Source organism: Schistocerca serialis, chromosome 10 (genome assembly GCF_023864345.2).
Source record: "Schistocerca serialis cubense isolate TAMUIC-IGC-003099 chromosome 10, iqSchSeri2.2, whole genome shotgun sequence".
Taxonomy (NCBI): Eukaryota; Metazoa; Arthropoda; class Insecta; order Orthoptera; family Acrididae; genus Schistocerca; species Schistocerca serialis.
The window spans coordinates 151,139,764-151,160,043 of NC_064647.1; the positions used below are offsets into that span (position 1 = coordinate 151,139,764).

At 44.0% G+C, this 20,280-nt stretch overlaps 1 protein-coding gene across 1 annotated transcript in view; it reads left to right on the plus strand.

Moving 5' to 3' along the window:
• Nucleotides 1-20,280, plus strand: part of LOC126424536 (uncharacterized) — a 49,727-nt gene that overhangs the window by 17,430 nt on the left and 12,017 nt on the right. The window contains exons 5-6 of the mRNA XM_050087274.1: nucleotides 12,436-12,595; nucleotides 18,187-18,351. Of these exons, the coding sequence (XP_049943231.1) occupies nucleotides 12,436-12,595; nucleotides 18,187-18,351 (325 nt within the window). The remainder of the gene's footprint in view (nucleotides 1-12,435; nucleotides 12,596-18,186; nucleotides 18,352-20,280) is intronic.

The following is a 20,280-nucleotide window of genomic DNA, read 5'->3' on the forward strand; positions in this document are numbered from 1 at the left end:
TCTTCTTCTTCTGATGACTTTAGTGCAACCAGACATATCTTTAAAAAAAGTTCACTTATTTCCCACTGGAATTATGTGACTTTTGTAAATGTTTGTATAATAATTTAATATGTCACAATCGGTTAGACATGCACTGTCCACTCACGTTAATGTGACCACTGGGCAAAAGCCTGCATAAACACCTGTCGCAGCGGGAGATGTGCAGGAAGCGAGCCAATGAGGTTGACGTTCTGGAATGTACGAGGCGTGTTTTTTAAGTACCGTTTTGAAATCAAAAAAAACACGTGCTAAGATATCTCAATATTTTTATTTTTACATGAAAGCTTGTACCTTAATCTACGTACTGGCGCCTTTACAGTCTGATTCTTCCTTGTTTACGTTGTGTACTGAGTGTTTAAGAGGCCTCCGATAATCGTGAGTCCCGCCAACTGTGAAGTACGGGCTGTTATAAGATTTCTTATTGCTAAAGTTCTAAAGGCGATAGATATTCATCGTGAGATCTGTGCAGTTTACGGAGAAAACATTATGAAAGATGGAAGAGTAAGAAAGTGGGTGAGAGCATTTAATGACGGCTGCACAAATGTGCATGATGAACAACTGAGTGGGCGTCCTTCGGTCGTTAATGAAAGTTTGGTGCAGGAAGTGGACAATAAGGTGAGAGAAAACAGACGCTTTACGATTTCCTCCTTGCGGGATGACTTTCATAATGTTTCTCTTAGTGTTTTGTATGGTATTTTGACCGAGCACTTTAATTACCGAAAATTGTGCGCACGTTGGGTACCGAAAATGTTGATGGATGCGCACAAAACCAAACGTTTAGACAGTGCATTGACTTTCCTTGAGCGGTACCACAACGGCGGTGATTATTTCTTAAGCCAAACTGTTACGGGCGATGAAACATGGGTGGCCTACGTCACACCAGAATCAAAGCAACAGTCCATGGAATTTGAGCAAGGGTATCGTTTTGTTGCAAGACAATGCCCGTCCGCATGTGGCGAATGATACCAAAGATCTCATCACATCTTTTCGATGGGAAACTCTAGATCATCCTCCGTACAGCCCCGATCTTGCGCTTAGTGACTACCATCAGTTCCTGCACTTGAAGAAAACCTGGGCGGTCAGCGTCTTCAGGACGATGACGAAATCAAAACAGTGGTGATGCAGTGGTTACCAAGTCAGGCGGCAGACTTCTATGAGGAAGATATTAAAAAACTGGTACAATGTTATGACAAGTGCCTCAATACTGACGGAAATTATGTAGAAAAGTAGATTAAGGTACAGGCTTTCATGTAAAAATAAAATTATTGAGGTATCTTAGAACGTCTTTTTTTTAATTTCGAAACGGTACTTACTTTAAAAACACGCCTCTTATCAAAATGGATGTGGAGCCATTACAAATCCAGTGCCATGTACATCTACAGTAGTCTTCTTGGTTGAGAATCCATGGTACGAACAGCCCAGCCGATGTCGTCCCACTGCATGTGTATTGGGTTTAAGTCCGGAGAGTTTGGTGACCAGTGGAGTCTGGTAAACCTATCCCGATTGTCTTCAAACCACGTACGCGTTCCGCGAGCTGTGTCGCATTGTCCTGCTGGTAGATGGCATCGCGCTGAGGTAAAACAAACTGCATGTAAGGGTGGACAACGGCCCCAACAACAGAAGCGTACTTGTGTTCCAGAATGGTGAAGTCACGAAGGGAATATCACGAAAACTTTTCACAGAACATAATGCTCCCACCTCAGGGTTGCACACTTTGCGTTGAGACGTTTCACGCTGTACATGCCAAGGGAAACCCGTCGGCTGGATCTGCTGATATGGTTCAAATGGCTCTGAGCACTATGGGACTTAACATTGAGTTCATCAGTCCCCTAGAACTTAGAACTACTTAAACTTAACTAACCTAAGGACATCACATACATCCATGTCTGAGATAGGATTCGAACCTGCGACCGTAGCAGTCACGCGGTTCCAGGATGAAGCGCCTAGAACCGCTCGGCCACACCGGCCGGCTCTGCTCAGATGTTTACAGGTGCAGAGACTTGCAATTTTTGAGCAACTGACCACCCAGATGAACCGAGAGGCTACGAAGAGGTTCCTCAACGCTATTCACCGAATGTTGCTGCATATGGACCTGTGCAGTAGGTACCTGATCCTTGCACCCATGCTGACTGCTTTTCATCGGCGACGAAGGCTGGAATGTACACCCTAGTCCGGCAGGTGGATGTCCACTGAATGCCATAATGGTGGTACTTTCACAAGAATCACGTTTTTAGCTCCACTGGACAGATGACTGTTGACATCACGAAGAAGTCACTCTACAACAACCGTTGGGAAGGTCCAGGCCAGAAGGTATTTTTCCCTCGGTCATCTCGTCATTCTTGGAGGCACGTTGGATCAACACATGGATGCACGTATCCTTGGGATCCATGTACATCCCTACATGTAGTTTGTTTCTCCTCGGCGTAATGGCATCTGCCAGCAGGACAATGCAGCGGGTCACACAGCTCGCACTCGTAAGTGCGTGGTTTGAAGAGCACGATGATGAGTTAACCGTACTCACATGCCCACGGATTCAAACCGAATCGAGAATCTGCGGGGCTAAATCGTCTTGGGTGTTCGCGCCATGGATCCTGAACCGAGAAACCCAGAGCAGTTCGCGGCGGCCCTGGAGTCAGCATGGCTCGGTATTCCTGCCAGTACCTACTCGAACCTCAATGACTCTGTTCCTACACGTCTCGCTGATGTCGGAGCCGCGAAAGGTGGTTTATTCAGGCTTTTGACAGGTGGTCACTTTAATTTTGCTGGATAGTACAGCTTTGCCCCTTTATCTAAATGACATGGATAGTTAATTGCTTCACTGTTCATATTTCTTCCTCGTCATTCAGAGTGAAAATAATACGGGCATTGTATGGCTGGTAAACAGTTGCAACGTTTAAGTTCTGCCATCCTGGTAACCGTGAATGCAGGGTTTTTAACAACGGTTTTCAGGGATATGGCGTAAAGCAGTACAGATTGGATTCATCCTTTAAGTATTTAGCATTTAACTGTTAGCGACGTCGTTTGTTTTCATTTTGGATGTGGCACTGGATAACAATATTTGGATGATTTGGAGTAATTGAAGCCGGCCGGTGAGGCCTAGCGGTTCTAGGCGCTTCAGTCTGGAACCGCACTACCACTACGGTCGCAGGTTCGAATCCTGCCTCTGGCATGGATGTGTGTGATGTCCTTAGGTTAGTTAGGTTTAACTAGTTCTAAATTCTAGGGGACTGATGACCTCCGATGTTAAGTCCGATAGTGCTCAGAGCCATTTGAACCATTTTTTTTTTTTGGAGTAATTGAACCCACGGCACCGACTGAAAAAGTTTGACTGATCCTGTCATGTGCGAGGTATGGAAACACGGCCCACAACCAACCTTCATGGCTTCACTTTCTAACTTCAAAGACGCTTGCATGTGCCACTCCATCGACGGTACTGGGTAGCTCTGTCACTGCCGACCCTAAGTAGCGTTCTGGGTTCGAGTATCGGTGGAACACACAGTTTTAAGGGGCTCCGGAAAGGCTCAAAATCATGAAAAGTTCAATTTTTACTTTTTTGCGTTTTCTGAATCTGCAGACTATTACCTTTTAATAGATATATAATTTATTCAATTCCGAAGACTACAACTATTTTTAAATTTTTTTTGAAATGTGTTCTACATGGGCGTGACCCACTGTGGCGCTGTTAAACTGCTGTCAAATGGTGTTACTATTAACGTCCGTGTTCATCGGGTACATTTTAGTGAGATAAAGTATTTGTTGTGGCTAACCTGTGATGGTTCAATATATATCGCTGGTGTGATTGTCGATTGTTTCATGTTTATTTACTCTGTCGTTATCTCGAAAATATTCGTAGTTAATTCTGTTTCTTGAGTCTCTGTTTTGTTGAAGTACGAGGGTTATTCCAAAAGTAAGGTCGATTCGCCGTAACTATTGAAATTTGGCGCCAATGACAAAACACGCATGCGCGCCGACTCCCGGCAAGCCTTGCGCGTCAAACGCCGCCATTCGCTTTGTTACTGTTGCTGAGTGTAGTTCACAGTGTCACTTTACAATGTTTAAGACAATTGATCAGCCCGCCGATTGTGAAGTAAGGGCAGTGATACGGTTTTTGTCTGCAAGAAACAATTCAGCGGCGGAAATCCATCGGCAGATTACTGAAGTGTACGGTCCTAACATAATGAGCGACAGTAAAGTGCGCAAGTGGGTGCGAGCTTTTAATGAAGGACGGGATAATGTGCACGATGAACCACGGTGTGGCCGACCATCAGTGATTTCAGACGATTTGGTCAATGCGGTTGACAAAAAAATTCGTGAAGATCGCCGATTCACTATTACAGACGTAGACATGCATTTTCCGAATGTGAGTAGAACAACTTTGTACAGAATTGTGTCTGAACATTTGAAGTTTCACAAATTGTGTGCCCGTTGGGTTCCCAGGCTGCTTACTGAGCCCCAACGAATGAAAAGAATGACTTTTGCTCTTGATTTTTTGGAGCGATATCATAAGGAAGGTGACAGTCTTTTAGACAATGTTGTCACAGGGGATGAGACATGGGTTTCTCACATCACTCCAGAGTCTAAACGTCAGTCAATGCAATGGCGTCACACGTCATCGCCAGTCAAGGTCAAGGCAAAGCAGACAATCTCAACACGTAAGGTTATGGCGACTGTGTTCTGGGATAAACGTGGAGTATTGTTAGTCGACTTTATGGAGAGAGGAACAACGATTAATAAAGCCGCCTACTGCGCTACCCTGACTAAACTTCGACGTGCAATCCAGAATAAGCGACGTGGTCTTTTGTCGTCTGGAATCTTGTTGTTGCATGACAATGCCAGACCCCACACTGCAAATGAAACGCAAGCTCTGATCAAGAAATTTGGATGGGAACAGATGGACCATCCTCCTTACAGTCCGGACCTGGCGCCAAGTTATTTCCACCTGTTCCGTTACTTAAAGGAGTTTCTCGGGGGCAAGCGCTTCGACACAGATGATGAAGTGAAAGAAGCAGTTAAGGACTGGTTATCGTCACAGGCGGCCGATTTCTGTAACATGGGCATTCAAAAGCTTGTTGAACGATGTGACAAATGTTTAAATAAGTATGGAAGTTATGTAGAAAAATAGATAAAGATGTAAGGAATGTAAATAAAACAATTGTTTTGAAAAAACATTTTAGTTTTGATTTTTTTTTTATAACCGGACCTTACTTTTGGAATAACCCTCGTATAATAATGAGTAAAATTAAAGTTATTAGAAATCCTCTGAAGGCTTTTAAGAAAAGGAGAAATGTTGGAAAGCCAAAGGTATGTGTTATTACTGTAAACAATAAAGACGATAACCAAGTGAGTGAACCTAACCTCTCAAGTACACCTGCCCATGGCAGTCAAAGTGGGAAAGAAAATACTTCACAGAAGAAGCTTGGTTCAATGAGTGAAAACTATGAATGTTGTATGGGCGAATCGGATGTGAATGAAATATTTGATATGTCGGTTCTCAAAGGAATTTTTTCAAAGTGTGTAAGATGTATTCATTGTAGTGAAGTTGGTCAGGAACTCTCCATAATAAAGCACGTAAAGGACTTGCTAGTGAAATACAACTGAAATGTGATAAGTGTTCATACATGACCACCTTTTGGAACAGTGTTGCAGTAACTGCAACTGAAGAAAATGGTAGCAAAATCTACGAACACAACAACGAGCGATGCTTGCTTTAGACAAGGAACGCCTTCGGGCTGCAGACAGGGCTGTAAAGAGTCTAGAAATACAAGCAAGAGTAAACAGGAGGAGGAACAAGAGGAAGCTGGAGGAGGAGTTTGCAGAGGATGAAGATAATCCATCCTATGGACCTGGAATGCACTAAAAAGTTAATCCAATCTTTGTCGCTCGATTCCCAAAACTTTTATTTTCTCATACTAATTACATGTTTTCTAAGGATCTTCCAAACATATTTGTTTCAAACTATCAGTAAATGTTACACAGTACCTTCTGCATAATTTAACACAGCCTTTTTCCAAAAAACTGTATATTTTTGAATATATAAATAAAAAATTGCAAAAAAACGTTGTGAATTTTCATTACAATTGAAAAAAAAATCATCTTTAATAACTGAATTAAAATTTTGTAAAATCCCTGTGCTGAGTTGTAACCCATATTCCAATAAATAATCTATAAAAAGTTCAACTTCCTACCTCAAATACTTTGTGAGGAAAGATGTAATTTATAAGCGTTATTTTAACATTGCAAGTATAGGGCGTTCAGGAGCCCCTTAACTTTCCAGTAGGTTGCAGAACAGCCACACTGAAAGATACACTTTCGTAATCGATTTGTTCTTACTGATGTTGGTTAAAATAGCTAACTGTCTGAATCCAGGTACTCAACTGCTGCCCCTAACATTTGTTAGTGTTTTGAAAATGTTGTTTACAAAAAGGGCAACTTATCAGGTTCACGCAAGTTGTCACCCACAAAATCTATTTTGTGAGCGAATAGTATTTCAAATTTTCAATAAATACTCTACCGAATTTCTAATAAATAAAACCGAAGACGAAATCTGAATCAAACGACAAAAACTGTTTAACGAAGTACAGGCTGTGTCATTGGTGTGCCAATGCAACGATAATTTTCAGTAATTTTGTACTGCAGTCGAAAGTATGTGTTGCAGTACATCAGAAACAACTTGTAACACGTGAAAAGCTATGTTAAAATGAACACAAAAGGACTTTAATTCCGAAACAATCAATTAAATATTGATCGAATGCTTATAATCGACTTATGGCTCGTAAAAAGCGGTGTTAATTCAACAGAATTATATCAAAACATTTGAACTTTTATTTGATTATTGCAACAATATACAGAGAAAAAGACGTTTCGGCGACGCACACCAGACGGAGCCGATGATACCATTCATGTTGTGAGTACATTAAATCTGAGGATGGTGTAATTCGGTCGAAAGCAATTATTGGAATAAAAATGAAAATGAGGTCTACACTGTGCTCTGTTCATAAAAAACAACGTTGCTATTTCTCCCTGGCAACGTTTCGAAATTTGTATTCAGAACTAAATACTAAGAAATTACGAACAATATTCTCTGCACAGACGTCCACAGTGGAGTCCAAGACGTGGCACTTTTTTCGCCCCCAATCACCCGGAATCTAGGGGTAAGGGCATTATATTTGTTTCATATATCTCCGAAAATTTTAGCAGTGATTGCCTGCGAGCCTACTAAGTAGCATATGTAGCATTAAAATGTAGGAAAACAGCCTTGCTAATCAAAATAAACCTGTTGCGATCATGACCGTTTTACTGAATTTTAATATTCTGCAACACTAGCTTCTTGTCACTCTCCATTGAAAGAATGCTTTCTAAAATTGTTTTAGCGTTGCCACGACAGTAAATACTGTTTTTCTTTTGTTTAAGTTTTTTCGATTTCTCCACTTTAAGAAGTAGTAATTAGCCATTTTTGTGACTACTTTTGATGTGTTCCAACAGGGATAGTGCATCGCTTATAGTTTTATTTTCCATGTAAGATTTTTAGTTTTCATTGACAACCTGACATTGTTACTATATAAATAAAAATATTTCTTGTGAGTAACGCGTTAAGTATCCTGTAGTTGATGATAAAAAGAGTTTTATTACACACCGATAAATCAAAATAATGGCTTTCACATTTACATTAATAACATAGAGATACATATTTAAATTATATTAATAAAATATTTGTTGTGAAATGATTCCACCTAAAAATGACGGTGAATGGATATCTATCAATCGTTGAGACGACAATAAGTTACGTGTATTTCTGTAAGATTTCGGTCTTGGGGCCGAATTTGCAAGATATATTAAGTTCTAAAGAATTTCTGTCAAATTTAGTTCTTCAGATAACTCCAACTAAGTGGACCAGCTACATAAAAAAAAGGAATTTTCGACTATTATCCCCCCCCCCCTCGCCCCGTGGGTAAAGAATCTGCTAACTCCCATGGTACAATGTAGTATTCGTATTCTCCCAATACATCCTGTATAGGTAGCAGGGAATGCGTGCTCATGTCTGTGTAAGGTACTTAGTGTAGTTAGTCGTGACGGAAACTTAAAACTGATGACGACTGTCGCAGAAGTCAGTACGTTATTTTGTCGGACAAATATTAAGTACTTAGAACAAACGCTGTGGTCCCTTTTGAGCGCTATAGGTCGTATAGAAATAGTAACAGATTAGTATGTCGTCCTCCACCACTGACGTAATCCGTGGTAGTGAATTGTTGTGCAGGCGCCAATCGATTGTATGGAGTCAGCACGGGAACGTGACGACGTGACGGAATTGCAAAAATGATCTGTAGTATTTGGTAGTGCTCTATGACAACACTGAGAACGAATTTGCTCGATTGGTCGATGTATCAACACAGACTGTCCAACGCGTCCAGAAGAATGTTCCACCAGTAGCAGCAGCATCACACGGGGTATGAATAGTGGTCGTAGGAATATCATAGTTGACAGGACCTGGAGGCGAATGCCATGCGTTGTCAATAACAGCCAGACAGGAATCGCTGCTAAACGACGATGTCGAACTACTTCCCGAGCGACCATTGCGGACAGAACTGGACAACGTTTCGAGTGCGTTATACACTACTGGCCATTAAAATTGCTACACCACGAAGATGACGTGCTACAGACGCGAAATTTAACCGACAGGAAGAAGATGCTGTGATACGCAAATGATTAGCTTTTGAGAGCATTCACACGAGGTTGGCGCCGGTGGCGACACCTACAATGTGCTGGCATGAGGAAAGTTTCCAACTGATTTCTCAAACTCAACGGCAGTTGACCGGCGTTGCCTGGTGAAACGTTGTGATGCCTCGTGTAAGGAGGAGAAATGCGTACCATCACGTTTCCGACTTTGATAAAGGTCGGATTGTATCCTATCGCGATTGCGGTTTATCGGTTCGCGACATTGCTGCTCGCGTTGGTCGAGATCCAATGACTGTTAGCAGAATATGGAATCGGTGGGTTCAGGAGGGTAAGACGGAACGCCGTGCTTGATCCCAACGGCCTCGTATCACTAGCAGTCGAGATGACAGACATCTTATCCGCATGGCTGTAACGGATCGTGCAGCCACGTCTCGATCCCTGAGTCAAAAGATGGGGACGTTTTCAAGACAACAGCCATCTACACGAAGAGTTCGATGATGTTTGCAGCAGCATGGACTATCAGATCGGAGACCATGGCTGCGGTTACCCTTGACGCTGCATCACAGACAGGAGCGCCTGCGATGGTGTACTCAACGACGAACCTGGGTGCACGAATGGCAAAACGTCATTTTTTCGGATGAATCCAGGTTCCGTTTACAGCATCATGATGTTCGTATCCGTGTTTGGCGACATCGCGGTGAACGCACACTGGAAGCGTGTATTCGTGATCGCCATACTGGCGTATCACCCGGCGTGATGGCATGGGGTGCCTTTGGTTACACGTCTTGCTGACCTCTTGTTCGCATTGACGGCACGTTGAACGGTGGACTTTACATTTCAGATGTGTTACGACCCGTTGCTCTACCCTTCATTCGATCCCTGCGAAACGCTACATTTCAGCAGAATAATGTACGACCGCATGTTGCAGGTCCTGTACGGGCCTTTCTGGATACAGAAAATGTTCGACTGCTGCCCTGGCCAGCACATTCTCCAGATCTCTCACGAACTGAAAACGTCTGGTCAAAGGTGGCCGTGCAACTGGCTTGTCACAATACGCCAGTCACTACTCTAGATGAACTGTGGTACCGTGTTGAAGCTGCATGGGCTGCTGTACCTGTACACTCCATCCAAAGCCTGTTTGACTCAATTCCCAGGCATATCAAAGCCGTTATTACGGCCAGAGGTGGTTGTTCTGGGTACTGATTTCTCAGGATCTATTCACCCAAATTGCGTGAAAATGTAATAACATGTCAGTTGTAGGATAATATATTTGTCCAATGAATACCTTTTTATCATCTGCATTTCTTCTTGGTGTAGCAATTTTAATGGCCAGTAGTTTATCACAAATGGGCGTTCATCACAGGGGCATACAAAACTGCGCGTTTTCGATGGGTCAAAAAACAAGGAAAGTGGCCAGTAAGTGAGTGCCGGCGTGTAGCGTGGTACGACGGGTCGCGAGTTTGCCTCTAAAGTTCAGACAGCCCAATGGGGCGTTTAACTTGCAGTGTGTGGAGAGTGCAGTCCACGCTCAAGGAGGCACAAAGATTTTTCGGGGGTGTTTTTCGTAACTGGTCTTGGGTGCAGTAATTCAAATTATTCTGAATATGTATCACATGACGTGGGGCATTCAGTAATTCATGGAACACATTTTTTATCATAAAGAAGGTTGGTTTCATTCAGAAATCCAATATACCATATTATTCTCCATTCTTTTACCTACAATACCCCAGTTTTCAAAATAATCTCCCATTAATGAGAGATCCTTAATGAGAAAGCCTGTATGCCCGTGTGGTCTACTGATCGACGTCGAAGGCAACGTCTTGTGCGTCTATAACCTCCCAATCATCCATGTACTGCTTCCACACAATGGTCCTTCTTTGCTCTTTCTCGTCTTGTGTCAGGTGGCGATAAACCCAGCGGGCACACACTTTTGCTTGCCTCAACTAGTGAACTTGTGTGTCAGCAACACTAACAGTGATGTCCAATTGAGCAGCGACGTGTGTGGTGGTGAACCGCCAAACGCCTCCAATGAGACTGTCCGCACGTTCCAACACTGCAGGAGTCACAGGCTGCACGCGGGAATTCGGACAGGTCTTCGCAACCTTGTTGCGATGATGGCAGGCGCCTCGGTCAGTGACTCATCGTGCTTTTGTTCACTGCCAAATCTCCGTAGAAATTCTGGAAGCTCCTCTTAATATACATATTGTTCCGGTCCAAATGGTTCGAATGGCTCTGAGCACTATGGGACTTGACTGCTGAGGTCATCAGTCCCCTAGAACTTGTTGTTGTTGTGGTCTTCAGTCCTGAGACTGGTTTGATGCAGCTCTCCATGCTACTCTATCCTGTGCAAGCTTCTTCATCTCCCAGTACCTACTGCAGCCTACATCCTTCTGAATCTGCTTAGTGTATTCATCTCTTGGTCTCCCTCTACGATTTTTATCCTCCACGCTGCCCTCCAATACTAAATTGTTGATCCCTTGATGTCTCAGAACATGTCCTACCTACCGATCCCTTCTTCTAGTCAAGTTATGCCACAAGCTCCTCTTCTCCCCAGTTCTATTCAATACCTCCTCATTAGTTATGTGATCTACCCATCTAATCTTCAGCATTCTTCTGTAGCACCACATTTCGAAAGCTTCTATTCTATTCTTGTCTAAACTATTTATTGTCCACGTTTCACTTCCATACATGGCTACACTCCATACAAATACTTTCAGAAACGACTTCCTGACATTTAAATCTATACTCTATGTTAAAAAATTTTTCTTCTTCAGAAACGCTTTCCTTCCCATTGCCAGTCTACATTTTATATCCTCTCTACTTCGACCGTCATCAGTTATTTTGCTCCCCAAATAGCAAAACTCCTTTACTACTTTAAGTGTCTCATTTCCTAATTTAATTTCCTCAGCATCACCCGACTTAATTCGACTACATTCCATTATCCTCGTTTTGAGGAACTTAGAACTACTTAAACCTAACTAACCTAAGGACATCACACACATCCATGCCCGAGGCAGGATTCGAACCTGAGACCGTAGTGGTCTTGCAGTTCCAGACTGTGTTGCCTAGTACCGCTCGGCCACTCCGGCCGGCTGTTGTTCCGGTTTTCTGCCAAAATCTGTGCTCAACGACATTTCTATGTTGGGAACGCACATACGCCTCAGACAACATTTTGTAGGCTAAGTACAGCGCTACCTTTATGAGAGTACAGAGGCTTAAGTGGGAATATTCCACTATGTTCGACAATGGAAGCCGGCTGAGAAAAATAAATGTTGTATGACTTATTGAAAGCCTCTCGTACTTATTTTAGCTGTCTCTGTCACCAAATGACGCCCTACTTTGTACATCTTCATGATGAGCCAGCTGTGGACTTTCTCGTCTTCCAAGAGGGCATCATCCCTGACCACACTGCGGTTCTGATGCGTTCCCCATTTGGCGAACACCCAACCGCACTTCGAGTGGGCAGCTAAACCAACCCATACAAACCCAGTGGAAGCATTTGAATTTTCCATAAGACATGTCAGTCACCGATTTGGCAGCTCCACGGAGTCTGATCACCACTGAGTGGCTTCAGCGGGATATGGCGTACGGGAAGAAACTTTTGAGTTCTCTTTCCAGCTCAGTTTAGGACATTATCAACGGCAGGGGCGGTGTTGGATGGTGAGTGATTTCTCCGGATGTGAGTAATAATTTTTTCTGGACGTGTTTTCTTCCGCTTGGCAGGTCTAGCAGCTACGACGACGAGCTGGTGTGGGGCTACACGTGGCTCTACAAGGCCACCAACGACCAGACGTACCTGCAGCGTGTGTACGCCCTCATCCAGGAGTTCAACCTGCAGTTCGTCAGCTCCCTCAGCTGGGACCAGAAGACCATCGGCACCTTCGTAAGTGAACTGACTCGCTTGTATATTAATTACGCGCGCAGCACCGCAGTAATACTAACAATAACAAAATTTCAGCTTAATTTTCCGTAATGTGATCGTATAGAGAGCGATCATGACGTACATAATTCTTATTTAATTGTCTTGATCCAACAGCATTTTGAATAGTATTAGTGGTTTCGCCTATGCAATAACCGTCTTCAGGCTCGACAGTAAATGTACAAGAAGGTACATTACTAATTAATATATTAAGAGATGAGAACCAAATGACCGAAGTTATAACAAAACACAATAAACCTCTCGTTTTGCTGCACCACAACAACTTATTATATATAAAAATAGCACGAATCTAAACTGCCACGCATGCTTCAACCAGTTAAATATAGCATGCAAAGCAATGCCAAACGTCGCTGATGCTTGCATAACGTACAAATAAGTGTAGAAAATAATTAAAAGCAAATCCCTTTGAAGCACCTCTTTAAAATATTGTCAGTTGTATAGAAGAAATCAAGATTTCTAAAAAAAAATGCTTAGTAAAAAATGTATTCGTCTTCTGACAGTTCAGACTGGTCGGAATTTCACAAAATTTTCAAAAACTAAACATAAATTACAGAGATCATTATAAAATTGAATATATTGTGATGGATCTAAAATCGGATGATAAAGAAAGATGACGGAATACGCTTCGACTACAAGCATATAGTCCTGCTTCTCATAATCTAGTTTTAAAAACTTGAGGCTGTGACAAGTCACATCACCAATTGCCATCACGGTGGCAGTAGGGTGTCTCCAAAATGGTGCCTTTTTGTAAGTGGATGGGCCAGATCTATGATTAAGATGCATTCTCAGAATAGACGCTGTTGTTTGCTTGCTTGTCTGGAATATGCAAACCGTAGCTGTAAACCAGCGTAGATTTTACCTTTCCTACTTAGGCTTTCGTTCCATTCTTTCTGTCACGACTGAATTGCTGTTTTATTTTCGGGAAGTAGTATGTGTTTACTACTTTTTTGTCCACGTGTCTTCCTCTGCTGACTGCATCTCTCGCCAGTCGCTCTACTTTTACCACATAACTATGCCAGAATGAGATTTAATCCATACCAGTTCTGTAATTTCACCAGTTTTATTTGCTTGAACGTTATGACATATTAGGTCAGGACCTATTTACGAGGAATTTTGTTCCAGTTTTTGTAACTGATTTCAGAAGGCTTGGTTAGAAGGAGATCATGCCTACTTTGGCAGTTTTGAAGTATCTAGCATGGGAGATATCTACGTGATATGGGTATTTGGTGGGCGCCAGGTTTTCCTGACAAATGCGATGTAGCCGAGTGTCCAAATTAGGAACACCGAAAATATTTTATGAAAGGCTGTGTTTGATTGCAGTTTGTTAAGGTTATTGAGTATGATCAATTTAACTATACAACACGCGATGATTATCATTCTAGGCTGTCAGTAAAGACGAAATGATGGATGATGACGAATCAAATATTCAGGCATTATGGGGGTCTGCAGACATATGAGTCTGAAATAAATAACTCTAGTTCGGAAACTATCAAATGTCACGAAGCGAAATACGTGGTGGGATGGTTCTAGAAGTACTGCCAGAAGACCTACATAGTATTTATATTTGACGCCTTGTAATGTTAGGAAAAGGCGACGGTGGATTATTTTTATAATGTACGCCTGGCTATCCACTACAAGGCAGTTTTAATAAGATGCCCTACCCACCTTACCCAACTTGCAGGAACTCGTGGTTCTAACAATACTACTGTTTATGAGATGTGTTTTCACTTCCCTAGAATCACTGACTTGGTTTGCTTACCTCGCGTATTCTAAAGTTGTCTCGCAGATCGCGTACAGACTGGCTTCCTCTCCGTATAGGCTCAGAATACGACATGGAAACAACAAACTCTGCTAAATTGCAGTGTGTGAGAAAATCCAGTACTACGAAATTAGGTTGTAAAAATGTGGGCCGGCCGGAGTGGCTGAGCGGTTCTAGGCGCTACAGTCTGGAACCGTGCGACTGCTACGGTCACAGTTTCGAATCCTGCCTCGGGCATGGATGTGTGTGATGTCCTTAGGTTAGTTAGGTTTAAGTAGTTCTAAGTTCTAGGGGACTGATGACCTCAGAAGTTAAGTCCCATAGTGCTCAGAGCCATTTGGACCATTTTTACAAAAATGTGGGATGCCACTTGATTTTTATTCGTTGAAGTTTAGCGGTCATAAAGAAGCGTCAAGTAAAAGCCTGACTACGTCCATTCATTAAATCAAATTCCGCGGAAGCTAAATGTGTTCGGAGCACCGGATCAAGACACAATATAATGTTTCACGGCATTACAATATGTTAAAAATTTCACTCGACCAGTCACCAAGGCACTGTTCAACACAACAAATGATTTTCACTCGTTATACTGTACCCTTCAAATCGTCGAGTGAGTTGTTAGACAAATCACCTTCCGAGGCATTGTTAACTGCGAAGAATAATTATCGTCATCGGACTCCACCGTCCCGGCACATGTTGCCTCGCTCTTACTCGGTACAACACTCGTAGTTAGTTACAGCAAAAGTTTGGCGCCTGCTTATTCAGTGCGTGTCTAGGGCATATTGAACAATGCCTTTGAAATTTTTCCATTTGTTCCCCACATCTTCGTCCTCATTACCGAATATTTGATGCTGACTGTTGAGATATTCTGAAATTTGTATCCTGTCACCCCTGCAGGCCAAATATATTTTCCTACCTTCCTTAACATTCCTTACAGGACCCCTCGTCATAGATGCTGTCACTGTCTTATGATCCATGATACTTTTCTCTGCGTTATCTAATTTGATAAGTTCAGGTCTGTTTGTTGCCAGGAGGACTAAGACGTTACCATCACGAGTTGTTTCTCTAACTATCTAGTCAATGCAATTTTGGACCGTACACCCAGAACAATGACTCACGAATCCCTGTCTCTGGCACCAGTTTTGATGGCATAACACTATCAATCTATATTTGGCAAGTTGAAGTCGTCCCTATTACAACGGCATGATCAGGAAAATTCCTAATGATATTCTGCAAGTTGTGCCCGAAGCGCTCTACACCCTGACCCAGGTGATCTATAAAAGCATCCGATCACCATTTTTGACCGTTCTTTCGTACTTAATTTCACCCAGATAAATTCAGATTAGGAATCCGTGATAACCTCGCTAGATTTTACCAAATTTTTATTGGAATAAAAACGCCGTCACCACTAGGTGACTACCCTACCCTTAAGATAAACATTCCAATCTGAACTGATTTCGTTGTCATTGACGTCTGGTTTTGACCAGGTTTCTGTTCCCAATACTATCTATGCATTATAACCTTTAGTAAGCGATACTAATTTTGGGACCTTTCCTTGGAAGCTCCTGGAGCGTTAATCTTTCCTAACTCTGATCTGCGAGGACCAAGATTCTCTGAGGTCGCTATGGCCGATTTAACAAGCAAATCGTCTTTGTTCCCAAGGGAAGGGTTCTCTAACCTAAAAAAAGCCCCATGTGCACACCACAGGTACTCCGCTACGCTAGTAGCCGCTTCCTGTGCACACGCCTGGCCTATTAAGGGGAACCATTCAATTCTGCACCCGGTTGCGGAGCTGGAGAAATTCGCATCCGATACCGTCGCGGAGCCGTCTGAGCCTCTGGTTTAGACCTTCCACTCTGCTTCAAACGAGAGGACCGCACTCATCCCTGGGTACGATGCTACAAATAGATCGTGCAGTCATCAACAATGTAGGAGTAGGCCTTCGGCTATTAAAGGTCGCATCGATGAATTTTCGTTGAATTGTTGCACGCTGACACTTGTTGATGGCCCAGCATTGACATCTGCAGCAATTTGCAGAAGGGCTGCATCTCTGTCACATTGAACTATTTTCTCGTCGATGGTGTCGTTCTCGCAGGGTCTTTCTCCGGTCGCAGCGGTGTCTGAGATTTGATGTTTTGTCGAATTCCTGATATTCACGGTACACTTGTGGAAAGCTCGTACGGCAAAATCCCAACTTTATCCCTACCTTAGAGGTGCTGTGTCCCACAGCTCGTGTGCCAACAATAACACCACTTTCAAACTCGCTTAAATTTTATCAACCTACCGTTGTAGCAGCAGTAGGAATCAACGTGGATTCCGGAAACAGCGAGACCCAACTCGCTTTATTTGTTCATGAGACCCAGAAAATATTAGACACAGGCTCCCAGGTAGATGCCATTTTCCTTGACTTCCGGAAGGTGTTCGATACAGTTTCGCACTGCCGTCTGATAAACAGAGCAAGAGCCTACGGAATATCAGTCCAGCTGTATGGCTGGATTGAAGAGTTTTTTGCAAACAGAACACAGCATGTTGTTCTCAATGGAGAGACGCGTACAGACGTTTAAGTAACCTCTGGCGTGCCACAGGGGAGTGTTATGGGACCATTGCTTTTCAAAATATATATAACTGTCCTAGTAGATAGTGTTGGAAGTTCCATGCGGTTTTTCGCGGATGATGCTGTAGTATACAGAGAAATGGCAGCATTAGAAAATTGCAGCGAATTGCAGGAAGTTCTGCAGTGGATAGGCACTTGGTGCAGGGAGTGGAAACTGACGCTTAACACAGACAAATGAAATGTATTGCGAATACATAGAAAGAAGGATCCTTTATTGTATGATTATATGATAGCGGAACAAATACTGGTAGCAGTTACTTCTGCAAAATATCCGGGAGTATGCGTGCGGAACGATTTGAAGTGGAATGATCATATAAAATTAACTGTTGGTAAGGCGGGTACCGGGTTGAGATTCATTGGAAGAGTGCTTAGAAAATGTAGTCCATCAACACAGGAGGTGGCTTACAAAACACTCGTTCGACCTATACTTGAGTATTGCTCATGAGTGTGGGATCCGTACCAGATCGGGTTGGCAGGGGAGATAGAGAAGATCCAAGGAAGAGCGGCGCGTTTCGTCACAGGGTTATTTGGTAATAGCGTTACGGAGATGTTTAGCTAACTCAAGTGGCAGACTCTGCAAGAGAGGCGCTCTGCATCGCGGTGTAGCTTGCTTCCCAGGTTTCGAGAGGGTGCGTTTCTAGATGAGGTATCGAATATATTGCTTCTCCCTACTTATACCTCCCGAGGAGATCACGAATGTAAAATTAGAGAGATTAGAGCGTGCATGGAGGCATTCCGGCAGTCGTCCTTCCCGCGAACCATACGCGAGTGGAACAGGAAAGGGAGTTAATGACAGTGGCACGTAAAGTGCCCTCCGCCACACACCGTTGGGTGGCTGGCTGAGTATGAATGTACATGTAGATGTAGTAACCTATCTAACAACTGCACAAGACGCTTGTTGTCTAAAATAGGCGTTGCCGACCGCAGCGCCATATTCTGCCTGTTTACGTACTTTTGTATTTGAATACGCATGCCTGTACCAGTTTCTTTGGCGCTTCAGCGTAATTCTCCAATACAGAATCATCCTGTGCGCCGTATCTGCACGGGCAGATCTTCAGTAGCGTCAGTACAATGCACTGGTAAACCTGTAGGGCGGTTGAATGTATTGAGTTCTCCCGCAGAGTAGGAGCAAGTTGCTGTCATAGAGTGCTGACATTGCAGGCACTGCTGGCCGACATGACGGGGAACCAGGAGTACAAGACGCAGCTGGAGTACCACTGCTGGCACATGGCCAAGGAGCAGCAGCGCACGCCCAAGGGACTGCTCGTCATCGGCGACTGGGGCAACATGAGGCTCGTCGCCAACGTGCTCTTCACCTGCCTGCAGGTGAGTTCCGGCTGCGACCACCTGCCCAGGAGAACGCGTTTGTTGATTAGGAATGGTGGGGAAATTAATTATGCTCCAGCGACACAAGATCTTTAGAGATGAATTCGTTCCTCTTTACACTAACCACTCACACTGTCCTGAGCATTAACGAAAGAGATTAGAAACATAATAAGACCCAAGATTGATCCTTGTGGTACACCTTGTCTACTTACTTGATGTTGATGTTCATTGTGCTCTATTAGTATTTACATTAGTCATGTATTTATTTAATTGCCACATGTATCCACCATTGCAATATGAGACCTATTTACAGCTTCTATATCATTACACCATTTTCTCCTGATATATCGTTAATTGACCACCAAAATTCTTGTATATCAAACTTGCGTCCTCAGCATCCTTTTGTATGCATCGGAAACATGGACTACCTATGCCAAACAAGAATATCGCCTTAAACTTTCCCCATGCGGTGCCTGAGATCCATCCTCGGAGTAACGTGGAAGGACCGAGTGACCAACGAAGCAGTGCTATCTAAAACTAACTGCAACAGTATTTCAGCTATCTTGAAGCAGAGACGACTCCGCTGGCTGGGACACGTTCACCGTATGGATTCTGATAGATTACCACTTGAGGTGATGCTCGGAGAGATCTCTATAGATAAAAGACCTGTAGGACGTCCTGTATTGAGGTCAAAGGACTCCTGTAAACGAGATATGGAGAGCTTTGGAATCGACAGAAACAGATGGGAGGCACGAGCTAGCATGAGACCAGAGTGGCGTGATGGTATATCATCTGGAATGTCGAAGCATGATGAAGGCTTGTTAGATTAAGGCAGAAAAAGCTTCGCAATGCTACCACTGCTCCTGCCTCAGGAGCCAGATACACTTGTGACAATTGCGGCAAGAGATTCCGTGCTGCCATTGGCTTGACAAATCATATGAAAAACCGCAACTCATAAACACACAAACACTGCAACAATCATCTACCAATATACACTCCTGGAAATGGAAAAAAGAACACATTGACACCGGTGTGTCAGACCCACCATACTTGCTCCGGACACTGCGAGAGGGCTGTACAACCAATGATCACACGCACGGCACAGCGGACACACCAGGAACCGCGGTGTTGACCGTCGAATGGCGCTAGCTGCGCAGCATTTGTGCACCGCCGCCGTCAGTGTCAGCCAGTTTGCCGTGGCATATGGAGCTCCATCGCAGTCTTTAACACTGGTAGCATGCCGCGACAGCGTGGACGTGAACCGTATGTGCAGTTGACGGACTTTGAGCGAGGGCGTATAGTGGGCATGCGGGAGGCCGGGTGGACGTACCGCCGAATTGCTCAACACGTAGGGCGTGAGGTCTCCACAGTACATCGATGTTGTCGCCAGTGGTCGGCGGAAGGTGCACGTGCCCGTCGAGCTGGGACCGGACCGCAGCGACGCACGGATGCACGCCAAGACCGTAGGATCCTACGCAGTGCCGTAGGGGACCGCACCGCCACTTCCCAGCAAATTAGGGACACTGTTGCTCCTGGGGTATCGGCGAAGACCATTCGCAACCGTCTCCATGAAGCTGGGCTACGGTCCCGCACACCGTTAGGCCATCTTCCGCTCACGCCCCAACATCGTGCAGCCCGCCTCCAGTGGTGTCGCGACAGGCGTGAATGGAGGGACGAATGGAGACGTGTCGTCTTCAGCGATGAGAGTCGCTTCTGCCTTGGTGCCAATGATGGTCGTATGCGTGTTTGGCGCCGTGCAGGTGAGCGCCACAATCAGGACTGCATACGACGGAGGCACACAGGGCCAACACCCGGCATCATGGTGTGGGGAGCGATCTCCTACACTGGCCGTACACCACTGGTGATCGTCGAGGGGACACTGAATAGTGCACGGTACATCCAAACCGTCATCGAACCCATCGTTCTAGC